We start from the raw sequence: 26,811 nt of genomic DNA, 5'->3' as shown, positions 1-26,811 counted from the left end.
GAATCGTTTGAAAAAAGAAACACTGAAATCTTTAGTAAAAAAACTACAACATAAAAAGACAAAGAGAATGCAAAACTTGGCCATGCAATTGTTAAATTTTTTGTGTTAATTATAAATGTAGGTTTAATGTATTTGTTTTTGTTGACAGTCATTGCACTTGTCCTCCTCCAGTTCCTACGAAACAGATGGCATGGAATCAGAGACAGAGAGACAGGAGAATGGGATAACATATACCTTAATGGATACTGGGATGCACCAACCTGAATCTGGAAACTTTACAGAAGTGGAACGACCCGACTCTGTAGACCTAATTGAAAAAGAACGGTCCACTTTTAGAGATCTTATCAGTAGTGATACAAAAAGAGATGATGCCGTCACTGAGCTTAATCGACAAGGCTCTGAGCCTAATGATTTTAAGCTCGATCTCTCCGATGATGATAATCTGAAAGATTCCCCCGCCATAATTCTGACATCACCCTCGCCAGTTCATTTTGAATATCCTACATCTCCTGTCAACTCTTCAGCATTAAAGCCTCAATTTCAGCTTGGTCCTGTTTCATCTGGAGCCTCTTCCGCTGAAGACATTCAACATTTGGGTAAAGTTTGGCCTATCAAAAAGAGTGGTAACGGTTCCAAAGATGATGACAAAGTTGTATTTTATTTTGGAGATACTGAATCAGTCAGTTCTAAACAAAATACGCCAAAGAAAACGTTTTACTTAGCTGATGAGAATTCATTATCGTCACGAAAAAAGGAGTCGGAAGTAGGATCATTTAATTCTGTGACATCATCAATGTCTAATCCCGCAGATACGGAATCAATATATTCTGGAACATCTGTTTCGCAGGGACCTCCAGACACAAACTGGATTGATGTACTTTCCGATGCTAGTGTAGAACCCCTGCTGTCCCAGAGTGCCTCACAGGAAGGAGCTAAAAGTATAAAGGAAGCTGTAGGGTCAAGCAAGGTCAAATTTCATATGGGTAGGTTGAAAATTCAATTAATATATGTCTAAACAATAATTGCCTATTATGATTATTTTTTTTAGGGGGAAGAGCTTATTTATTCTTTTATTAGTTTAAAAGTGGGAAATTTCATATCACTTAGCAACTAAAAGGAGAGTGAATTTTAGACAACATGAAAATGAGTTTGAATTAAAAAAGAAAACAGACAAAATCTTGAATAGTAATAATAAAATAATGTGCTATGAAAATCTGACTTAGAAAAAAACAATTTCAGTAGATGCAAAATAATTGTATTTCGTTATTTATGGTTGCAAACAGATGCAGATTAGGTGAATAATGAATTAATTTGTAGACTCGCAGAACCAAGGGTTCATGAATATGTATATTTGTTTTTTAAAAGTTTTACTTACAAAGTTTTTCATTTATATGTAGAAAAAGAGATGAAAGCAGCCTATTTCTATTTAAGTGCATTAGTTGAGGGTGAAGAAGGTAGACTTAATCTTTAATCATGTTTTATATATAACCAATTCATTATTCGGAGCCTGATCTGTTTTAGATGTATAGATATTGGGTAGAATGCGGTAGAAAAATAATAGAGTCAATTTCCGAATGCATGCAGAGTAAGAGATTTATTGTCTTTTATTTGCCTTGATTGCATTGTAATTAAGATTGACATCTGATATAACCATACAAGTGAGGCCCCTCATGGGGGGGTCCTAGTAATCACATAATCACCATTTTTTTGCCAATATAATCACATAATCATTAAATATTTGCTTATCTTTAGTAATCAAATAATCATAAACTAAAAATACAGTCCGCAATTTTGCGCCTGTCCCAAGTCAGGAGCCTCTGGCCTTTGTTAGTCTTGTATGATTTTAAATTTTAGTTTCTTGTGTATAATTCGGAGTTTAGTATGACGTCCATTATCACTGTACTATTATGCATATTTTAGGGGCCAGCTGAAGGACACCTACGGGTGCGGGAATTCTCGCTACATTGAAGACCCATTGGTTGCCTTCGGCTGTTGTTTGCTCTATGGTCGGGTGGTTGTCGCTTTGACATATTCACCATTTCCTTTCTCAATTTTAGTCCTAGGTAATCAAATAATCATGAAATATTTGGCTTAATAATCAAATAATCATTAAAAAAAAGGCCAAGTAATCACATAATCAAAAACCCCATGAGGGCCCTCACAAGTAGGCAGAGTCAACATGTATATAGTTGATTATTTGATAATGTTCAATCAAATTCAAATATACTGTATACAAGTTTAACTCCGCCTTTTCATATTGTTTTCAGATGTCAATCTTAATTACAATGATTGAGCATGCAAACATTAATACAAAGCAAGTAAGGCAAGTAAGCCAACACAACTCTTACTCTGCATGTATTAGGAAATTAATTCTAAAGACATAATAATTCGGAGCCTGATTGTTTATAGATATTAGATTTTGGGAAAGAATGCAGCAGAAAAATATTACAGGCTTATTTTTGCTGCTTAAGGAGGTAGACCTAGGTTTAGGGAAATAACTCCAAAAATCATCAGTACGTTTGTGTCAACCATTTTCAAAAACATATTCTAAGCTTCTAGGTTACATAGATTATTTTTAATCTGTTTCAGGTAATTTTTTAAAAAACATTGATGAACTTGACTTTTACAAACGCTTAACTGATTTAAAGAGTTATCTCCCTGAACCAAGGTCTACCCCCTTAAAGTAGCAGATTGCTAATGAGATTTTATGCTAGCAACTTATTTTTTTAGGTTTTGAGTTGGTTTGAAATGTTGTTCAACCAATAAGTGTTCTGGAGGTATTTTGAAACTTTTTTTTTTCTTTAAAAACTAAACAGGAAAACTTAAGCCAAAAGTATCATAAATTCTAATCAGAATCTAAAAAAATTTGAAAACTTTATGAGAGATTTTCAAAGGTTTGCCATTTGTAGAAATACCTATGCATTTTGAACCTCATTTTAATGGTCAAGTTCTCAAGGGCACGGTAGTGACCTTCCAATACAGGTTTGACTGTATTTTAAAAACTTTCCCTTGTTGATGCTATGTCTTGTGGAACCCCTTTATCTAAAATGTTATTTAGTTTGAACTGTAAACCTGTCATTTGTATTAAGCGTCAGATTTACTTTTAATTGATTTTTTAAAGATTGCTTTACTAAAGCTAGTTAACTAGAGTATTTATTACTTATAGGTACTGCTTATGTTGATTATACAGATTGCATTAGTTACTAAGTCTAGTTAGCTAGAGTTGTGATACTTACAGATTGCATTAGTTACTAAGTCTAGTTAGCTTGAGTTGTGATACTGATAGATATACTGAAGAAACATTTTGTTCAAGTGCATGTCAATCTGGCTATAGTCATCTTTTAACAATTTTATAATTTTGTTAGGGAAGGGGTCTTAAAAAAAATGAAAGAAAAATTAGAATATTGATGACCTTTTTTAAGGGGATCTTTTATTTTAAATGAAGACATTTAACATAGTGCCTTTAGTGGTTCACTATGTTTTAGTATAATCAATTTATTTTTAAAGGTTGCAGACTTCTTCTAGAAAATTAGGGGGAATTCTGTTTTGTGCTGAATAAGGGAGATTTTTTTTTTAATTTAATAAATTCATTTACCACCCATAATATAAAAAGAGGTGACTTTAAAAAAGAGATCATTGACCAGTACAAGAATAAATGTTATCTCTGTACCTATCTGTATTTGTATTTTGCAAAAGCTACTAACTGATCATCCATATCATGTCATGTCATTGATTCAGGATGAATAAAAGACAATACTTTCTCGGCAATATCATACCATCCATCCTTGACATTTTTGTAGCCTATATATCAATATGTTATTATAGTTCTTTAGAGGTTCATTCTTGATAGTTATCATAGAACTGTAGAGGTTTGTTCTTAATAGTGATCATATATTTGTAGAAGTCTGTTCTTAGTAGTGACCCTAGTATTGTAGAGGTTCGTTCTCAATAGTGATCATAGAACTGTAGAGGTTTTATCTCAATAGTGATCATAGTATTGTAGAGCTTTGTTCTCAATAGTGCTCATAGAATGGTAGAGGTCCGTTCTCAACAGTGATCATAATATTGAAGAGGTCTACTCTTAATAGTGATTATAGTATCATAGAGGTTCATTTTGAATCATGATCAGAATCAGATGGAATTCCATAATCAATTTTTGGTGTTTAAACTTTTTTTTTTGGTACATATTTCCACAAGGTATATGGTATGTTTTTCAAGTATATGAAATGTTGTGGTAGCATTGTATGCAAGACATTCTTAAAAAGTTGTCTAAAACTGAAAACAAGTGATTTTATTTGAATAGGTATGGACGAGGATTCAGAACCACTAAATAAAGTCACATTTAAAATGGGTAGGTATCCAGGTCACATTGGTTGATTGATCAGCTTGGAATTATATTTTGTTACCTCAAATTGATCTGTCATTTTTTCTTCTTCTAGTTTTCCATTGATATAGAATTTTTAACTTTAGTAAATGAATATAAACAAAATGGCATATAATTGTTGTTTTGAAAAATTTGAATTAAAATTTGTTTTGAAAAAATGTTTTGTTAAAAAAAAATTAGAAGAGGGAAACAAAGATAATTTTAAGGGTGATCCTCACAGGACTTTGGATTTTCCACATCATTTAAAGCTAGAAATGTTTTTTCCATTACCTCAAGTCACAATTCACAATAGACATATTTACATATTTGTATGCAAATTTGTCTGCAAACAATTTAAAGTTCTAGCAAAAATTTTGCACTTCAAAACAAAATATTTGATGTTTCAAATTTAAAAATGATTGTCACACAATATGAGAAGATAAAAAATTCAGCTTAATACCCAAAGTGTAAATATGTCTATTCATCTGTAACCATGAGTATATGATCCCCCTCCCCCCTAAAAAAAAAACATCAGGAAAGAAAATAATACCATTTGCTGTGATAATGAATAGAATCAAACAAAAATTCTATTTTAAAAGGTCAAATAAATGTAATCTCATTCACTTTAAGGTGGTACCTAACACTTTCACTAAAACTAATTTGGCTCGTTTAATTTTAATAAAATTTTGACAAAGTATTTACTTTGACCCTTTTAACAAAAATATAAAAATTTTAAAAATTTTGAACCAACCGTTTTGTCAGAAAAAATACACTGGTTATATAGCAGTTTGACAAGCACCAATTTTGATCATTAAGAAGCTTAATATTCCCTTTTACAACACAACGTAATTAAAACGTTTAGCTGACTTTACAGAGTTATCTTCCTGTAGTGTTAGGTACCACCTTAAGCTTGAAGAATGGTTGATTAGATTACAAAATCTTGTTCTGATGACTCTTTTTTTCATTAAGCAAAATCCAAAGAACTGGAAGACCAATTTGATGTGACCATATTTGTTCCTAGCAAGAGACATGATAAAAACTTACTAGTGTCAATTTAATTTTGCACAATTCCAACTTTCTTTTTTTTTTTTTTATCGTATGCATTTGGTATGATCTTTTAACGACTATCTGTTGACTTGCATTAAACTTTACTACAGGTATAGATCAAATCTTAGATTGAAATGGATTGAGTTGTTTTGGTTTATCTCTGAATAGATATCAGTAATATAAGCATCTAACAAATTCTTCTTTCTTCTTTTATTTATGCACGTTTATAAAAAAAAAAATTATATACAATGATAATTTCCTAAATTATAGATAGCATTTTACATATTTGTAATTTATCTAAATTTTGTATCGCAAATTATGAATTTTTGGCGTGTCTTTAAGAATTTTTTTTATCTAAATATTTTGATTAATAAAACCCAACACTTTTCATCCTTAAGACAATCTTAGATTGAAATGGATTGAGTTGTTTTGGTAGATCTCTGAATAGATATCAGTAATATAAGCATCTAACAAATTCTTCTTTCTTCTTTTATTTATTCACTTTTATAAAAAAAAAAAATTTAGATGATAATTTCCTAAATTATAGATAGCATTTTACATATTTGTAATTTATCTAAATTTTGTATCGCAAATTATGAATTTTGGCATGTCTTTAAGATTTTTTTTTATCTAAATATTCTTATTAAAAAAAAACAACACTTTTCATACTTAAGATAAACAAAGTTACTACAGTGCATAAGATAAACAATTATTGTGATCTGTCAAAGGTTATTTTTTATATATTAATTTTATTTAGTGTACTCTGCTCACCTAACAACCAATCACCTTTGTCTGTTTTTATTTCACCTGTGATCATGTACACTACAACCTGGGAGGATTTTGTCATATCTACCACCGTACGGTGGAAGAGGGTCAGAGTGGACAAAATTCAAGATGGCAACCTTTAGGAGAAGATTTGCCATTTCTTTCCTTTCATCATAAGCATTGAACAGAATATAGATAGAAAGAATTATATAAGCTTTTTAAATCTATGTTTTTCCAATAAACCTTGCAATTGAAATTCAAAGAAATGGGCTGTCCACAATACATAGGTGGACATAACAGAATCCACATGAATTAGGTGGACATAACAGAATCCACATGGATTAGGTGGACATAACAAAATCCACATGGATTGAAGTGTATATATCATTATCAACATCTGCTTTTAATGCTTTGTCTGCTTCTTTGCTTCTATCACACAAATGTTTAAACTTTTGCTATAAATGGTAGATCATATTAGCATTTTAGAAGAGTGGTTTTTCTTTTGTTTGTAGAAATTCACCATTTCAGAATCGAGGGATTGCCTGTAATTTCGTTGTTTTAACAATGAAATGAAAATAACTGTACCTTATTGGTTAAAATTCTATTGCTTTGAACTTTGTTAACCAATCACAATGCTTTGGTATATGCTTTTGAAAATTTTACCCAGAATGCATAAGATTGTGAAAGAGATGATTGGATAATTTCTTTTATATAATTTGTGTAGCATGTATCATATATCCATATATATTACAATGTTAGCATGGTTAAATATTTATTACTTTGGCACAGGTATGATCAATGATAAACCCGGTATTATTTTGTTTTAATTTTATATAGGGATTTTGTTCTTTATTTTTGATTGATTGATTTTTATTTATCAATGCTTCTTTTGGTGGAGGAAGAGGGGGTGGGGTGTCCAGAGAGAACCACATATTACCTCAGTATCTACTTGCAGGGTTCAAATTAACAACATCAGTGTTGACAGGGTTGTGGTAATGCACAATATCTTTAGAATTTACAGAACATATGATATCTGAAATTCAAAACTTCAGTTTTCCTGAGCCATATAATTAAGTTGATGTATATATTTTTAGGGGCAGACAGTTACTCTAATCTAGAGGCTTTGGACAAAGAAAATGACCCATCTGTAGAGCAAGCAGTTCATAACCAGAATAGGAGAGGTTCAAGGTGATATATGATTCATTTTTACACCATATACTGTAAACCAACTTATTTTCGCGAGCGATTTATTTTTGCGACTTTCACGAGAAACAAAATAACGTGAATATAAATTGTTGCGAATATGTAAAACTTATATCCTTCCTTATTTTACTACACCAAACACTTTTGAAAATCGCGAAATTAAATCTCCATGAAATGAGATAGTAAGGGCTAAACGCGAAATAAAGTATCCGCGAAAATAAGTTGGTTTACAGTATTAGGTGCATATCAGGAATAGAACAATTTTACAGACCTGTACAGACACATAGTTATGAGACTTTGTCAACCAGTCTTCTCCAACACCTAAAGGCGTCATGCTTCATAGGCCAATCCAGGGGGGCCTGTGGGGGTTGTGGAAAAAAAATGGTTGATTATATAAGAAATCACTGAAGCATGACTGGAGGGCTCCGCCTTCCCTTTTAGGTCAGTCAGTGGGCCCCCGGTAAAAAAAAGTTCTGGATCTGCCACTGTGCTTGATGCAGCAAATACATAATTTTCACAAGTCTTTGACTAGACTAATTTGGGATCTCACGCAATTACTGTAAACAAACATATCTTCATAGATACTTTATTTCTCTAAGAGTTCTTTCTAGTCAACTTTCTAATTTCTTGACCTATTTATGTAGTCCAAGATAAAAATGGGACAATTTATATTGGCCTTCTTTTTCAACTGGCAAAAGTCAAGAAAATAAATTTCCTTATTCACCCTTTAGCTCAGCACACTGAAGTAGATTTAATACCCAACAAACACACAACAGATTTAAAAAATAGACATATGATAAAAACAAACACTTTGTTGGAAAGAGAACAATAAGAATCAAGTGTATTACAAATTAGACATTTTCTATTTATAGGTCAAAAGATGGGCGGCCCCACAAGCACCGTCATCACCACCACCACCATGAGCATTATAAACAAGAAGATCTGTTACTACGACGACAGAAGGGGAGCGAAGTCCACTTGGACAAAAAACTTCAGAGGGTACCAACTGAGGCTGATGAGGCTAACTTACTACAAACTGCCGATTTGGATGAAATGGCCAGTATGTATTGTTTCTGTTATGGAGGCCCAACATGGGGATATCTAGGAATAATAAAATCATTATATTTTCTTGATGTTGATCACAAAATTGAAAATTAATTTCTATAAAAGTAGTAATTGAATAAATAAAAAATGCTAAGTGTGTACTTGTAACTGCATAAATTTTTAATGCAATAATTGTGAACCCATTATTCAAAGGTAAATCATGGAGACTGCCCCTGGTGGGGGTGGGGTTACTGACTATACGTTTGGGTATAACTGTGCAGACAGCACTTGTCAGAACATACTCTGTTTTAACTAGAAAACCTAGAAAAACATACCCTGTTCTAAACAGAAATATTGAAAAACATACCCTGTTCGAAACAGAAATATTGAAAAACTTACCCTGTTCTAAACAGAAATATTGAAAAACTTACCCTGTTCTAAACAGAAATATTGAAAAACATACCCTGTTATAGACAGGCTTAGAAAATTGATACCCTGTTCTAGACCGTATAAAATAGATGCTTATCTATACCCAGGTTCTAGGCTGTATCTTAAACAGTTAAAAAATCGTTTGTGTTATAGACAAATGCTTTATTTGAAAAAAGACCCTGTTCTCACCAGCAAGGCATGAAAAAGCGACCTTGTTCTAACCAGCAGGACATGAAAAAGGGACCCTGTTCTAACCAGCAGGACATGAAAAAGCAACCCTGTTTTGCGGCACACTCGTGCCACCAAAAATATAGGGAGTAACCCCCCTGGGAGACTGCCATAGACAGTACATGAAAACTAAAGGCTAAGCAACACAAACTTTTCAGTGAATTACAAAATAAAACTATTATATTTTAGGCCACAGATTGGAGAACTTACAAGGAATACGAAGACATAAAATAAACAGGAAGAAACGTAATGCCATGGCGTCCATTGTCCATATTGGAAAGACTGACAAAGGGAAGAAAAAGTTTTACAAGGAACCAAAGAAAAAGTTTGATCATAGTCCTCATGAGGTAAACAATGGTATACATAGTCAAATTCTAGGTTGCAAGTTAAATCTGAGGCCAACCAATAGAAATACTTTTACGTTGGTAATTGCTTTCCATGTTTGAATCACATGGCATGTTTTTTATGAGTATGAAAAAAGTTAATGTGATGGTGGTAATGAGTTCAATCTAATCATTGTTGATCAAATGACAAAAATTAAAGACATAACAATGATTCCTTCATGCAAATCATGCAATTAAATTTGAAAAGTAATTTTGATTATTACAAGACAAATCCAATTAGAGATCAGAAATAATCAATAACAAAAATATGTGTTGGAGCCTTTATTAGTTAAAGGCAAATATACTTACACATTTATCTATATTTGCAGGTGTTTGTTGAACTTGATGAATTGTATGTCGGAGAGTCTAAGGAATTTGAATGGAGAGAGAAAGCTCGTTGGATCAAGTTTGAGGAAGATGTAGAAGAAGGAGCAGAAAGATGGGGGAAACCCCATGTAGCCTCACTTTCATTTCATAGTCTGCTGGAACTCAGAAGGGGATTGGAGAATGGTTTGTAAAATAAACGTTTTTATGTGGCTCCATCTTAAGTAAACCTTTTGACGCTATATTGATTTTTTTATGCTAGTAAATGATATTTCTAGGAAAGTCAGTTCAGAAATGTCATTTATATGAAATGTATAGTCAGATTTTCATTTGATTTATATATATTCTTTTTTGCAAAGTATTGTAGAAATTTTTTGGAAACAATAATCAGGATTTCATGAAATTCTTTTGTCAAGATGACTAAAATTTAGGAAAGTATTATACAATTTTGGGTTAATATTTATTTCATGTTTTCATTTCTTATTTAAGGTACAATGCTGTTAGACATAGAAGCAACAGATCTGCCAACCATTGTAAACAACATCATCGACAGCATGATTATACATGATCAAATTAAGCCAGAAAACAAAGGCAATATACTAAGAACTCTGCTTCTTAAACATAAGTATGTATTATCATAATATAGATTAGTGGTAAATTTAAGATTCACTTAGTTACATAACACTGAATAAATATTTTCATACTATATCTTGGTCACGGCACCAAAAAAGTGAAATAATTTCATCTCTTTTTAATGGAGTACTTCATACTGATCTCACTATATTATAAGTGTGTGATGTTTTTGAATGTTAGTCAATGCAAGTTTTTGTTGTTACAATTTAACATGTTCTTTACATTTGTTGTCATATTTTATAAGCTTTTGTTAGGATTGAAGACATATACTTTCTTAAAGTGTCTTTTTTCGTCTTTGCGTTGTGAATTGTAAATTACTATGTAGAATGTTCTAATTGAGTTGGTTCATATGTGAATTTAAATGATATTGTTTATAGCAATTCTAGACTTTCTTCATGTACATATTCATATGTTTTTTGAAGTCTTGAAACTCTTTACTTGTTGTCTTATGTCATATCTTTTTTTTGTTCTTTTGAGAATTTGTTGTTGATAGTTTCTGTTACATTTTATAGTCTTGATGAATAAGAACTTGACACATTGTATAGACAACTGATTATTGTTTAAGAATGTGTTGTACTCTAGATGTCTAAGAACTAAGCCTACATCATAAATGTGATTTTAGTTGTTACGATTTAGTTATTTTTTTTATTTCTGTCTCATTGATGTTAAGCTCCTCTCCCTTTTATTAATTCTTTCTTCAGTTACAAGATATCTGATTGGCCTAATGTTATGTTCTGATATAAGTAATTTGTTCCTTCTTAGTGTTATGAGTAAGCGGTAAGTGTTGAGGTCAGCTCTGCTAAATAATGATTGCTCTCATCAGTAACAAAAGTAACAAATCATTTGAAGAGTGATCGTTTCAATAGGTAATCAGCTGTGTTTTTTTGTTGCCATTGGTTACTTGTCAATTGACAAGTTGATGTTACCATTGCAACGCCACAATGTGTGATCGTTGCCAATGGTAACAAGGTGTGATCATCTGAAAAGCTGATTTGAGTTTATTTAGTTATATGGTGAAAACTAAACTACACATTGTAAAATATTTCAGCTCTAATGTTATAAGTGCTTGTGTCTTCATAGATATCATTTTTGATTAAATCTCATCATTTTTTTCATTGTGACGCCATCATGTTTGTTGTGCCTTGTATGTAGAAAAATAATTACAGTTGTGTTTTAAAATTGGTATAAAGAGTGATTGTTGCCACGGTGTGGTATATTGATAAGCTTAACTGAGAAATACTCATAAAATGAGTTATAATATATGAATAACTTTGGTAGTCATCATTGTCATTCATTAAGATTACAGATTACTGTCTACGAATTTGGTTTCATTTTCTTTGGGTGGCCAAGGGGTGGGGTAATTCAATCAGTTAATAATCATATGCAGCATATATTAGGTTTGGAAGTTTTCCGTAATTCCATGATTCAAAATGAAGGGATGATTCATTCAGGTTTTATTTTTGCATGGAAATGTACTTAGCATTTTCAGCTTTTTAATAACTTTATCTGCCGTTTAAAATCTATATACTTTCTCTGAACATACTAATAGGTTTGAGGAAAGTATCAGTGACTTTTGATTAAGCATGGGATAACCCACTAGCACTTACTCTAAATTCTAAGATTAAAAAACAAAAAACTGACGTTCTTAAAATGTGGTGGTTCTGAAAGGTGTTGACCACCAAAATTTGGCAAAGGACCGTCACAGTTTTGCTATTTTACAATAAAATAATAATGAGGAACTCTGGATAATTTTAAAACTTTATTAACTGATTAGACTTTGTGAATGAAGAAATACGTGGAAAACGTGACAATATTTAGGATCCAGCAGTCTTTATTGTGTCAACATTTAGTCTTTAATGGGTTTTAAGATAGAAGTGTTAGAACATAATGTATATAAAAAAATATCTACCAGTTTTTACATTTTGCTTTTTGCATTCCCAGAAAATGGCTTTTGAATTTAGCAGTAAACAGAAGTTTGAATTAGATTTTATCTTGAGCTTTTTTAAACATAGTAGCATATGAATATTCAGATATGCAAATGCTTCACATACAATGCGTAAGTAACTTAGCTTGCAAATTAGCTTTAATGTCAAGGAATTTTAACCTAGATTTACCACAAAAATGCTTTAAGGAAGAAGTGGCCTCTCTGAAATCAGATCATGTTCCAGGTTTTGTTAGATTTGTCTGTCTTTTGAGCAGATTTTCATTATTACATATTTCAAAACCTCATAGCCATAGGTGCCATTAATCAAGATTTAAGCTTTCCTTCCCTTTAAAAAGAAAATGTCAGTCTTTATAAATGTCTTCAAGACATTTAAAATATCACCCACTAAGCTTCTGTTCAACAGATACACAAACATACCTTGGTACAAAAGACATTCTTAGAATAAATATTTTGTATTTTGTCCCGACATTGGTAAAAGAACAGAATTTGTCAATTTTTTCTTGTCTTAAAATCATTTAAATAATATCAACATGTTTATTAACCTTTTAAACAGCCATCAATTATAATATTTCATTAAACAATCTTTCAATGGATATGCATCAATCATGTCAGTGAACTACATAGATTAATTCCAGCTTTTTGAGGAGAAAAAAGATAAAAATCATGATAAATATTTCATGTGTGTATATATCACCATTCTAATAAATAATAACATTGATAAACTTTTGATCATTAATTTGTTTGCATAATTAACTTGCAAATTAATTTCACGCCCTGTTTGTGGTATAACTTATAACAAGTGATTGTCTCCCTTTAATAGTTTTTTTTTATTGTCTCCCCTTAAGAGCTTTTTTATTATCTCCCTTTAATAGATTTTTTTATTATCTCCCCTTAAGAGCTTTTTTATTATCTCCCTTTAATAGCTTTAAATAATTGGCTGGAAATTAATTATAACCTTTCTAATAGTCTGGACTGAATCCTAAAAAAATAAACTGCCATTTCTACATTGTATGCAGTGCTTTTTAACAATTTTAATGTAATTATTCTGAAGAAGAAAGTTTGATTTCAAAAACAACGCCCTTGCACCATAAAGAAATACAAGACTTTAGTTTAAATTGTTTTGGAGAATCAAAATGCTCATGGCAAGGGTAGTTTGTTTTCTTTCAGGACAAATTCAAAGTACATCAAAAGGTTATTGTGTCATTTTGTTAATAAGTAAATTAGAGACAGTATCTTTAATAAATAGAAATTGCTTCCTTGCAGGAATAAAGGTCACCCTAGGTCAAGGTGTCATTTTGTCAACAGGTTATTAATGTTTAGTAGATAGTAATGTTATTGTTTTGTTATAAAGTTGATGATTATTTTGGTCTGAGGATTTGTTAGCATGACTTGTTATTTTTTCATAACATATCTGAGAGTCTAGAATGGGGGGGGAGGTTCTTGTATTCTTTAATTTTTTGATTCATAAATTTTGCCCATATTTCTCTAATCTTTACCACCCCTTTATCTTTTCTTTATTTTTAGGCCCATTTTTCTGGTATTTAATCAATCATGTTTGTTATTCTCTATTCTGTAAATGCCACCAGACCCTCATAAAATTGTAATGGTCCAATAAGATGTGTACTTTGGTGATTAGTGGGGTCCAAATCTTGTAAGCAGACAAAGGACCACATAAGTTTGGTCCATATGGAATAAATATTTCTTTGCTTTTGGTTGCCTCTTGTTGCTTTGGTTTTAACAGCAGGTTTAAGATACTTGTTTCTTTATATAAGCCTTCTTTGGTTGCTATTGGGCCATATTGTCAGAGCATGTAAAATTGTTTTGGCGGGACATTCAGTTATGCATGAAAGCCTTACAGGAAAATCAAATCTGGAAGTTGGTTGCCTTTTCTACAAGACTTATATGTTCTGATTTATTTGTAAGTCATATTTTGTTTAATTGTAACTTTATGGAAATGTATGTATGCACAGCATGGCCTTTCAGCCATTTTGTTTAATTAGGATATTATAAGAGTTACCTCCCTTTTTCAGACATGTTGGTCAAAGAGAAAACTTTATCCGACGGAATTTTTCGTATATGAATCTACGTGGATTAGACAGATACAGGTGGATATACCATGGTTGCCATGGTTACATTCTTCTTGGGAATCCTATATATTTATTAACCATATTTAATTATGCATTCAAATTCAAGAGGTCATGGGTCATTTTATTGATTGTATGTTTATAGATTATCTGTTTTGTTAAATGTTTGATATTCATGAAACATTTTTTCTTCGCTCAATTTCTGTAAAATTATTGATCAGAATGATTGATTCTATCTAGAGTCTAATATTTATGGACTAAAAAAAAAGAAAATTTTACTAATGGGTAATGAGTAAAAGTTGTAAAACCTTCATATATAGGAGTGAAAGTTGTTCTTTTGGGTGTTATTTTCTTGACAGTTATTAAAATCAATTAATCAAATTTTTTGTTGATGAATTTGAGCTGTGAAAAAATTAAAACGGTTGAAAAATCATTTTTATCATTTGGTTTGATTTTTTTTTATTTTCATATCTCAGCACAAGCAGACGAACTTTGTTTTTTAATGTCTCATTTCTATAGTATTTTGCTATATAATCCACCCATTAGCTTTTATTGAATGCTTTGGGCATTTAGATATGCAACCAAATTTGTCATATGCACCAATCTGCTTGCATGCTGAAATTATAGAAATGATCAGATATTTAAAAAAAAAAAAAAGTTTAAAGCTGAGGGCTCATTTATATCTAAAGAACAATATACAATATGCATTTTTAGTTCAGATTAAGTCAGGGTTTCTTAAACTTGATAATTTTTTTTATAATTTATCCGAATAAAAAAATCAAACCTTTACAAAATGCAAAGACTATATTATTTTCTGATAAATAAGAAGCTTTGGGAATTTTTTAATCAAAGTAAGAATCTTGCAGATGCGGAAATGTCTCTTCAAAATGAATTATTAAATATTTGAATGAAAATAGATTTTTACAAACATTCATAAAACAAATAATCTAAATACATCTATGTAATAGAATTTGACCTTTGAATTTGAATATGAACTTAGCTAATTACTTGTAACCATGGTAATAGTAGTCAGCATACTAACATGGCTTTAGTTGTTTATTTCTTTCTTTTAGTTTTAGCAGTTTTGTCCATAATCAAAAATATTGTTTTTATTAATTACTTTAGAAGTATTTCAATTTGTTTCACATTAATTATTAAGGTGGTACCTAACACTAGAGGGAGATAACTCTGTAAAATCAGCTAAACGTTCTAATTACGTTGTGTTGTTAAGGGAATATCAAGCTTCTCAATGATCAAAATAAGTGTTTGTCAAACTGCTATATAACCAGTGTAATTTTTCTGATAAAACGGTTGGTTCAATTTTTTAAAATTTTTTATATCTTTATTAAAGTCTAAAAGTAAATACTTTGACAAAATGTTATGAAAATTAAACGAGCCAAATTAATTTTAGTTAAAGTGTTAGGTACCACCTTAAGTATTGCTTAAAACACTAGGAGGTTCTATTTGGTATTATGTTTAGATCAAGTAAATTATATTTTTCAAAGGAATTTTTTTATTTTTTAACTGAAACTTTTCAAAAGACCATTTTTATATTACCAACTTTAAATTAATGAGTATATACTACTGGTTACCTGCTCTGTGATAACACATTCTGGAATTGGTCAAGTAAAAGCAACAAAAATAAATAAAATCAAGTTTACACTTGGTGCAATCTGTGGAAAAAATACACTGTTATATGTTTTTTTCTGCACTCAACAAAATCATTGTTAAACAGTTCATTTTTGTGCCAAATTACACAGTTTATACCAGTAAGCTTGATTTTACTGCTGTCATTTGTTCTTACTTGGATGAGTATCAGATTGTCCTACAGTATGTAGTCTGTTCTAATCTTATATACTTCATTAAGAAAGTTCTGGATAGTCCCCCTTTTCTGTGTGAAGGGTCAAAAGTCATGTCATGTGACATTTTTCTGTGTGTCTGCCAAATCTTGTGAAGTCCAAATTAAGCAAAGATAATGATTTTAACAGATTTCCTTTTAAAATATTCAATTATTTTTTTTTTATTTTGGGCTCACTAACTCTGACAAAAGCCTATAGGTTATGGTAACATTTCCCATAACTTGATATTTCATGAAAACCCTGTAACCACATGACTTTTATATGTAAAATTGGATAAGACCAAGAAATAGACTATCTCAGAACTTAACATTGGTTCAAAAATAAAAAAAAGTAGGAAGAGAAAATGTATTAAATCTACAAGCTTTAATTGTAAAAATACAACAATATTTTAAGGTGGACAAAACTACATTTATGCATATTTTCTATCTTTTTATACTAACCAGTTATTTAGTTTGTTTTTACTCAGTTATCGTAAATGTTCACATTGCACCTTATCGCTATTTGTCCGCCATTACTGGACATCACAAAGGTTCACATAAAATTTTGAAGTCACAATAGAAAATATCTGACGCTGAAATGTGATTGTTGTATGAGTTCAAGAAGCGCAGATTCTAGGTTCAAGATGCGCAGCTTCTAGGGTCAAGTGGCGCAGATTTCCAAATAGCGATAAGGTCTATGCCTGAATGAGCACCTTTATCAGTTTTGGTTTAAATTAATGCTGCACATTTTATTTCATTTACAGAATAACAGCTGACCAATCAGAGTGTGCTATTATGTTTGGTGAACCATGAATTTTTTTTTATGAACTTTTGTAAAAATGGAGAAAAAGAACACTGGTCTAGATGTTTTAATTTAACTTTTTTCATCAGTCCCACAAAATTGATTACCTAGAAACTCTTTTGATAGGTAGTTAACAAGGCGATTTCATTGTCCACCAAACAAATATGGAAACCTGACTTTTTCATTCATTGTACACACTCAAGTGCGTCTGCTGTAATTTGATCAGCTGAATTTGATGGAGATTAAGTTCATTACTTGAGTCTAATATCCATGTGTTGTCTCACCTTAATTCAGCAGAAATTGATATTTATATTAGTTACTATTTGAATATTAAATTTGGGGGTACCCATAATTTTTTTCCAAAAAGAATTATAGTGTTTATTAGCCTTCAATTTCAATCATCATATTCAATTGCCAAAATCCAAATAGATCATTTGATTTGAAAATTGTAACTCATGTTCATAAGATGCTTCCAATTTTAAATACTGTTAAAACACTCTGTCGACTGATAATATGCTTTTCCCTTAACCTCCCTCCTCCTTATTTGGAATGCATTATTAATTACTGTATTTAGAAATAAGAATTATCAGACGAAATTGAAAGTTTGAATTTTTACAAACATATAATGGAATGTGGTGATGGTTAAGTTTAGAATAGAAAATGCTTCTGAGGTGATTTTGTGTAGGTTTTATACTGAAATGTCTGACCCAAGAACAGAAGTAAAATGATGCTTATAAATATCTGAAAATAAATTAAAATGAGCTATCATCAGTGATCAAAACAACTAAAGAATTAGGATTTATTTTTAAGTTATATTTATCAGATTAGAATATTGTAATGCGTTTTAAAATTAAGTTTGTTTCATTTAATTGCATTACAGCCGTGTTTTTTTAATCATTTTATTTAAACATTTATCTTTCATGTTTCATTGATCATCCATGATATAAAAAAATTTCAGCTTGATATCTTAGTGGATTAGTTCAGAAATGTTTATTTCCTTGTGAATTTTGTTGTTAGAATATAGAATCCAATTTTGTTTCTCATGTTATCTTAAAAATCACATTGAGTTTGAGTATTATCTCCCTTGTATATATGCGATGCAATCACAAGCTTATGCAATATAAAAGTCTGACATCATTCACCAATAATCATGCAATAGCTGTATGATATCACTTGATGTTTAAAATGTCCCTTTGAATACTGCAAAACAATTTTAAATGTGAAAAAGACAAAAGACTATAAATGATTTATCATGTGTGACATCAAACTCATTATAACATGGTCGATAAAATATATTTATTCGTTGAAAAATACATAACTAAGATAACAGAAATCACACCAAACACACAATACATCAAACTCTAACAATTTCAAAACAAAAATCCTACTCTAATGAATATTTAATATGAGGATGACTCATGAATATGCATTATATGTTGTTTATTCTCTAAATTTTTTTATCACTCATGAATATTCATTCAATTACTTTTTTAATCTGAATAATTTCTTCTTTATATTATGGATTCTTAATAAATTATTATATATGCTTTCAAATTATTTAGTATGATCATAAATTAATATATAAGTATTTGTTCCTTTTAGACATTCATTATTTCTTTTATGAATATTCATAAATTAAGTTCATAAATGAATATGCAGTATATGTTCCTTTCAGACATCAGAGTACTAAGCATTCCTTGATGAAGTCACTGTCGACTGCTAGTTTCAATTCAGAAGCATCTCGAAACAGTCTTGATCACAAAGACAAGAACTTTAGTCGTCAGGATTCAGTGAGGGAGAAATTATTGGACGAGAATCATGATAACAAGGGCAAGCTAGAATTTGTTAAAGTCGATGTTGACAACAATATGGTATGATAATTTCCTCATCACATGATTGACATGTGACATGGAGTACAAAATAACATAACTAGTTTCCAGTGTTATAATAGAAAAACACAGGATATGGAGCTTCCATCCATGACATAAAAATCCAAAATGCCAGTAACCAGTCTGATCAGGGTTGGCAAAAACCCGAGTTTTATGAGTATTGCCCAGCCCAGTGGGAAATACTGAAGGGAAAAGCCGGGTTTTACTGGGTTTTACTGGGCAATACTGGGTAATAAAGAATACTGGCCTGAATTTTAAAGAGGATTCAGTTATCAAACACAAATGCAATACATTTAAGATATATATAAACCTATTTTTATTTATAACTACATGTACGTTTACTTGTTTGAGAGTCCTATAAGACATACATGTACAAATGTACAAGTCTATACTATACATTTGAGAAAGAATAATTCTAACAACTCTGAGATTTTTGTTTTCAACCATATATAGCTAATATAAAGAATTGACCAATTACATGTAATAAAAATTACTTTGAAATGATTTATATGTACAAATGTACATAACTAATTACTGTCAGTAATCAATCACCTTTGTGGTATTTAAATACCTATTGCCTGACCAGTATAAAAAATTGTCAACACAATTTGTCCATTTAAATTGTGCAATAGGTATTGTGAGAGCTCATCAACAGGTGGTCATTTTACTACCCAGTAAAAAATCTTCACTATTCCTAAAAGGTAAAATTTAAATGACCGATAGAGTAGCTTGCTTTCCTCATGTATCATGACCAATGTGCTGAATAGACCATTCTATTTAGATATGGGACATTTTAAGCCATTTCTTTTTGTGTCTCTAAACAGTCAAGATGAAAATTTGAATCAGTGAATTTAGTTTATAAAAAAAGTGGATATATATATGTTTGCTTCATGGTGTTTTTAATGTGTGATGTATTTTAAGTTTCTGATTCCTGATATGGAATTAAGTTTGTGAAATGGATTTTTTTGGATAGCCCATCTAATTGTGAATAATTCTACAAGATGAATTATGTGTGGCTTGGTGTTCTCTAATGGGATATATTTTCATGTTATATTACGATTCCTGAAATGGAATAGTAGTGATGCTATTAAAGTTTCATTTAATATTCAGGATCTACTTCAATTGGAATTACTGTTAAAAATTTATTTTCAATATATCAAAAAAAGTACAAATGGCTTAGTGAATAGAAATTTCAGTGCTTTATTATGAAAGTGGGATTTACCACCAATGATTCATTTGTGATTGTAAGCAAAATAAATTTTACAATAAATATCTTTATAAGAAAAAACAAATAGTGAATTAAATGTAAAATGTCCTATACCAAAATAGAATAGTCCATTCAGGACATTGGACATGAGGAAAGCAAGCTAGCTATCATTCATTTAAATTAGCTCTGTCAAAAACAAACCAGGTAAATCTACAGGTAGTTAAATGACCACCTGTTGATAATAGCTCTCACAATACCTATTGTAAAGTTTAAATGGACAAATTGTTTTGACAATTTTTTAAACTGGTCAGGCAATAGGTAATTCACTACTGCAAAGGTTATTGGATAGGCACTGTAATAAGTAATTATTCAGATTAGAACATAGATATGTTTATATAACAATAATCAGCTTTTTCATTTCTATAAGAGTTAATAACAAGACCCTTTAGGGTGTTTATTTAGCAATCATGATTGCATATATAGCAATTTAATTTACAATCCACATAAACACTGCAATAAAATGCTTGGAAATTAACAAGGAAGCTTAAAATGTGTAAATCCTGTATTTTGCCTACATGAAATTTAAGTAGAGAAGAGAATGAAATTGAATTTTTATACAACCGCAAAAATTTAAATCGTCGTATATTGCTATCACGTTGGCGTCGTAGTCGTCGTCTTGCATCGTCGTCGTTCGAATACTTTTAGTTTTCGCACTCTAAACTCTAACTTTAGTAAAAGTGAATAGAAATCTATGAAATTTTAACACAAGGTTTATGACCACAAAAGGAAGGTTGGAATGATTTTGGGAGTTTTGGTTCCAACAGTTTAGGAATTAGGGGCCCAAAAAGGCACCAAATAAGCATTATTCTTGGTTTTCGTACAATAACTTAAGTATAAGTAAATAGAATTCAATGAAATTTAAACACAAGGTTTATCAACACAAAAGGTAGGTTGGGATTGATTTTGGGAGTTTTGGTCCCAACAGGTTAGGAATTAGGGGCCAAAAAGGGGCCCAAATAAGCATTATTCTTGGTTTTCACACCATAACTTTAGTATAAGTAAATAGAAATCTATGAAATTTAAACACAAGGTTTATGACCATAAAAGGAAGGTTGGGTTTGATTTTAGGAGTTTTGGTCCCAACAGTTTAGGAATAAGGGGCCCAAAGGGTCCAAAATTGAACTTTGTTTGATTTCATCAAAAATTGAATAATTGGGGTTCTTTGATATGCCGAATCTAACTGTGTATGTAGATTCTTAATTTTTGGTCCCGTTTTCAAATTGGTCTACATTAAGGTCCAAAGGGTCCAAAATTATACTTAGTTTGATTTTAACAAAAATTGAATCCTTGGGGTTCTTTGATATGCTGAATTTAAAAATGTACTTAGATTTTTTATTATTGGCCCAGTTTTCAAGTTGGTCCAAATCGGGGTCCAAAATTAAACTTTGTTTGATTTCATCAAAAATTGAATAATTGAGGTTCTTTGATATGCCAAATGAAATCTAACTGTTTATGTAGATTCTTAATTTTTGGTCCCGTTTTCAAATTGGTCTACATTAAAGTCCAAAGGGTCCAAAATTAAACTAAGTTTGATTTTAACAAAAATTGAATTCTTGGGCTTTTTTGATATGCTGAATCTAAACATATACTTAAATTTTTGATTATGGGCCCAGTTTTCAATTTGGTTCAAATCAGGATCCAAAATTATTATATTAAGTATTGTGCAATAGCAAGAAATTTTCAATTGCACAGTATTCAGCAATAGCAAGAAATCTTCAATTGCACAGTATTGTGCAATAGCAAGCAATTTTCAATTGCACAGTATTGCGCAATAGCAAGAAATCTTCAATTGCACAGTATTGTGCTATAGCAAATATTTTCAATTGCACAGTATTGCTCAATAGCAAGAAATATCTAATTGCACAATATTGTGCAATAGCAAGAAATTTTCAATTGATTGGAGTTATCTTTCTTTGTCCAGAATAGTAGTTGAATCAACTTAAATCATTGTTTTATACAATATACAATGTATATTCACTTTTACTACCAACTGATAAATTAAAACAATCTTTACCATTCAGTGATAACAAGCACTTTATTTTACATTTTAATATTTTATGATGTATTTAAATGAGTAGTTATTGTTGCAAACTCCATTAGGAATTTGAATTGAGATCAGTTTTGGAAAAAGGGAAAGGGGGATGTGAAAAAAAAATGGGGGGGGGGGGGGTGGGGGGGTTAGATTTTTCTCATTTCAGATTTCATAAATAAAAAGAAAATTTCTTCAAACATTTTTTTGAGAGGATTAATATTCAACAGCATAGTGAATTGCTCAAAGGCAAAAAAAAAATTTTAAGTTCATTAGACAACATTCATTCTGTGTCAGAAACCTATGCTGTGTCAACTATTTGATCACAATCCAAATTTAGAGCTGAATCCAGCTTAAATGTTGTGTCCATACTTGCCCCAACTGTTCAGGGTTCAACTTCTGCGGTCGTATATAGCTGCGCCCTGCGGAGCATCTGGTTTATCTTCTAGAAATGACTCAATGGTTATCTGTATAAAATGTATATATTTAGCTATAATACTATGAAACTACAACAAGTCTTTACTACTTTAATTGTTGAAATAAGCTTAAAAAATCATATTGCCCAGTATTGCCTAGTAATACCCATTTCTGGGAGTATTGCCCAGCCCGGGAAAACCTGGGCTAGTAATACTTTGCCAACCCTGAGTCTGATGTATAAATATGGGTATTTTGATCCCCCTTCCATTAAATGTTTTGAAGTAAAAAATGTTTCTGTTAGCAAAAGTACATTCACAAGAAAGTATTATGCAAGTCAGAAATTAAAAGGAGTCTATTACAGTAATGTTGTTGATTATCCCAAAAGTTATTGAAACACATCAAATGTAAAATATCAATAAAGAAACAACAAAAATTAAAAGCTACATTTTGTAATTTAGACAACTTTAATCAATGTTCTAAATTTCAAAATTTAAGACCCAGATTTCAGATTTAACACATTAAGGGAAGGCAGCACCTTTTTTTTAGACCACAAACACTAATAAAAGAAAATGTAACCACTGGCTCCAAACCCCCCTCACCCATGTATTTAAATCTTTAATGACCCCTATTTAGACAAGAATAGCTGTCTCTATTATTGAATTGAAAAAATTATTGCAAAATGGTGTTTATTGATTTTACAGCCATCAGACGGTGTACATATTGGAATCGCTCCAGCTCAGGACCCTCGTCAAAAGAACATCCAGGATATAATGAGGAGGATCCCAAAGGGAGCAGAAGCTACAACAGTACTCGTAGGATGTGTGGATTACCTGACTAAACCAGCTGTAGCTTTTGTCCGATTGGCCGAGGGTCAATACCTCGATAATCTGACTGAGGTGCCACTTCCTGTTCGGTTTCTGTTTCTGTTACTCGGACCGGAGAATAGTGGAATGGATTATCATGAAGTTGGTCGATCTATATCTACCCTGATGTCCAATCAGGTATGAGGTTTACCAATGTTTGTAAAGGGAGGGGTGATAGTTCTCAGGGGTGGGGAAGTTTCACATTTAAATGAAATCTCTGATGGGAAATGGTTTGTAGAAAATGAGGATTTGTCCTGTAGGGAGAAAAAATAGTGACATGAAGTTGAGAATGTACTGTGGATTTATTTTTATCTGTGGGAAACAAATTTTCATGGGTATAGATAGATAAAAAAAAAAAAAAAAAACTTGATATATTTAAAGAAAAAACAAGTTCTTTAGACTGGTATGGAAATTTTGAAAATCTTATATCCACAAAACACACATTTTTGGGGGTTATCCTGATAGAGCTTCTTTGTTAATTTGATTAATCAGAAAAAAAAACTGAAATGAATGCTGGACATGTTTTTGTTGAGCCTTCGACTTCAGTCGAAAAAGTGAGACTAAGCGATCCTACGTTGCGACGGTGGTGTCCACAAATATTCACTCTGTGGTTAAAGTTTTTGAAATCTAATAACTTTCTTAAGCTATACTGGATTTCTACCAAACTTGGACAGAAGCTTGTTTATGATCATAAGAAAGTATCCCGAAGTAAATTTTGTAAAAATAAAATTCCATTTTTTCCGTATTTTACTTATAAATGGACTTAGTTTTTTGCCAGAAACAAAACATTCACTCTGTGGTTTAAGTTTTTTTAAATTTTTATAATGTTCTTAAACTATCCTGGATTTCTACCAAACTTGGACAAAATTTTGTGAAAAAAAATCCACTTTTTCCATATTTTACTTATAAATGGACTTAGTTTTTCTTCCAGTTAACATTACATACAGTCTGCAGTTAAAGTTTTTAAAACATTCATTAGATTCATAAACTGTCCTGGATTTTTACCAAACTTGGAAGCTTCTTTCAATCAAAAGACAGTATCGAGAGGGAAATTTTTATTGATGTTTTTCCTCATTTTTGTTGAGTCTGCAATTAACAGCAAAAGTAGGCGAGACACTGGGTTCCCCGGAACCCTTACAAATTTTTTCTCAAAGCATACTTTCAAAAAAACATTTTTATTTTTGTTGCCAGGACAGCTTACGAATTAAGGCATGGTGTATGTGAGCTTGGTCTTACCGTTCTTTCATTTAAATTTGAAGATGTAACCAAAAAAACATAAAAAAAGGTCTGCATTTTGACAAAATACATAAAAACAAAATGTTCAATGTTAAACTTGACTCATTTCAGCATTTTCATGATATTGCTTACAAAGCTGAAAGTCGAGGTGAATTGTTGGGTGCCATTAATGAATTCCTTGATGAATCCATAGTACTGCCACCTGGAGACTGGGACCAGAAGACACTCTTGCCTATTATGGATATGGCAAGGAAGAAGGCAAGACAGAAAAGGAAAAAACAACAAAAGGAAGAAGAAAAACAAGGTAATTTATAATTGGTCTTTTGGGAAAACTTTTCAAAAGGTGAAAGTGTTTTCTTTGTATGGTTCAGTGCTTTGGTACTGACCTGACTTTTAATAAACTTTTCTAAAAGTTCTTCATTGATAAATTTATGAACTATTAAGAAACTCATTATAGATATCAGGATTCTAAATGTGTATGCCAGAGGCTGGTTCATCTATAAAAGACTCATCAGTGACGCTTGAATCAAAAAAATTAAAAAGACCAAAGAAAGTGTCAAATTGAAGAGCATTTTGGGGGAGGGCTGGGATCCAGCTAAGATATTTAACCCCTCCACATTATTTATGTATGTGCCTGTCCCAAGTCAAGAGCCTGTAATTCAGTGGTTGTCGTTTGTTTATGTGTTACATATTTGTTTTTCGTTCATATTTTATATAAATAAGGCCGTTAGTTTTCTCGTTTGAATTGTTTTACATTGTCTTATTGGGGCCTTTTATAGCTGACTATGAGGTATAGGCTTTGATCATTTTTGATGGCCGTACAGTGACCTATAGTTGTTAATTCATTTTGGTCTCTTGTGGACAGTTGTCTCATTGGCAATCCCACCACATCTTCTTTTTTATATTTTGGACCTAAAATGCCAAAGGTGAGATCAAGTTTTCTGACTTTTGACAGAAATATACTGTGGATTCATAACTATTCGTTGCATACCAATATTCGTGGATTTCGTGGGTATAAGTAAACCACAAAATTCAATGTTCAACGAATGACAAATTTCCTATAGGCTTGTATGCAGACTTTGGCAAAACCATGAAATTAGATATCCACGAACATGAAAGTTTTCCTTAATCCACGAAAATTGGTATCCACGAAAATAAATGAATCCATAGTAAACTATTATTGAATTTAACTACCTATATTAACTTTCGCTTGTTATGACAGATAAGGCTCTGTTTCTGGAAAATAAAAGTGTAAATGATGTTAATTGCCTCTATATTGGCTACAAAGGAATGTTTTTCAATAGTTAGAATAATCAATGATTTTAAAAGCTCCATCCTTTAAATTTGTTATGTTGTCATAGATATTGTTACCTTATATAATCAGATATAGAAATGGTAAATTAAATTTGATGATTCTAATGAAAAATTATTAAATTCTGATCCTATTTTCTTTTCAGCTCTTCTAGAGAAGGAGAAAAAAGATAAAATTCCGTTGGATCCATTGAAAAGGACGAAAAAGATATTTGGTGGACTTTATTACGACATAAAAAGACGTTATCCTCACTATATTAGTGATTTTAAGGACGGATTTAATCTGAAATGCCTAGCAGCCATTGTATTTATATTTTTCGCCTGTTTCGCTCCCTGTATTGCATTTGGTGGTCTTCTCAGTAAGTAAACTTAGGACTATACCATTATAATTGGTTAGGAAGGGGTCCTCTCAGTAACTTACATTAGGACTATCCCATTATAATTGGTTAGGGAGGGAAGGAAGGATCAAAGGTCAATTATAGTTATGGAGGAAAGTTTTTTTTGTTATGCCCCATTTATGAGCATAATGTATTCTGGTCTGTGCTTCCGTTCGTCTGATCGTTCGTTCATTCGTCTGTCCGTTTGTCTGTCCCGCTTCAGGTTAAAAAAAAATTGGTCCAGGTAGTTTTTGATGAAGTTGAAGTCCAATCAACTTGAAACTTAGTACACATGTTCCTTATGATATGATCTTTCTAATTTTAATGCCAACTTA

The 26,811-nt window shown here is 31.2% G+C and overlaps 1 protein-coding gene across 6 annotated transcripts in view; it reads left to right on the top strand.

Annotated features, from left to right (window-relative positions):
* Positions 1 to 26,811, top strand: part of LOC143058441 (band 3 anion transport protein-like) — a 91,742-nt gene that overhangs the window by 53,191 nt on the left and 11,740 nt on the right. For 3 of the 6 annotated variants that reach the window (XM_076231932.1, XM_076231930.1, XM_076231928.1), the window contains 12 exons: positions 149 to 983; positions 1,398 to 1,454; positions 7,270 to 7,363; positions 8,251 to 8,438; positions 9,269 to 9,426; positions 9,792 to 9,972; positions 10,276 to 10,411; positions 14,395 to 14,469; positions 18,763 to 18,958; positions 23,391 to 23,690; positions 24,900 to 25,092; positions 26,246 to 26,458. In XM_076231932.1, the coding sequence (XP_076088047.1) occupies positions 149 to 983; positions 1,398 to 1,454; positions 7,270 to 7,363; positions 8,251 to 8,438; positions 9,269 to 9,426; positions 9,792 to 9,972; positions 10,276 to 10,411; positions 14,395 to 14,469; positions 18,763 to 18,958; positions 23,391 to 23,690; positions 24,900 to 25,092; positions 26,246 to 26,458 (2,626 nt within the window). Of the gene's footprint in view, positions 1 to 148; positions 984 to 1,397; positions 1,455 to 4,303; positions 4,352 to 7,269; positions 7,364 to 8,250; positions 8,439 to 9,268; positions 9,427 to 9,791; positions 9,973 to 10,275; positions 10,412 to 14,394; positions 14,470 to 18,762; positions 18,959 to 23,390; positions 23,691 to 24,899; positions 25,093 to 26,245; positions 26,459 to 26,811 lie in introns of all 6 variants that reach the window. The other 3 variants (XM_076231929.1, XM_076231931.1, XM_076231933.1) reach the window with 3 other exon arrangements.

This window comes from Mytilus galloprovincialis, chromosome 14 (assembly GCF_965363235.1).
Source record: "Mytilus galloprovincialis chromosome 14, xbMytGall1.hap1.1, whole genome shotgun sequence".
NCBI lineage: Eukaryota > Metazoa > Mollusca > Bivalvia > Mytilida > Mytilidae > Mytilus > Mytilus galloprovincialis.
The sequence above is the reverse complement of the archived record's forward strand: the minus strand, read 5'-3'. Positions and strand labels throughout refer to the sequence as shown.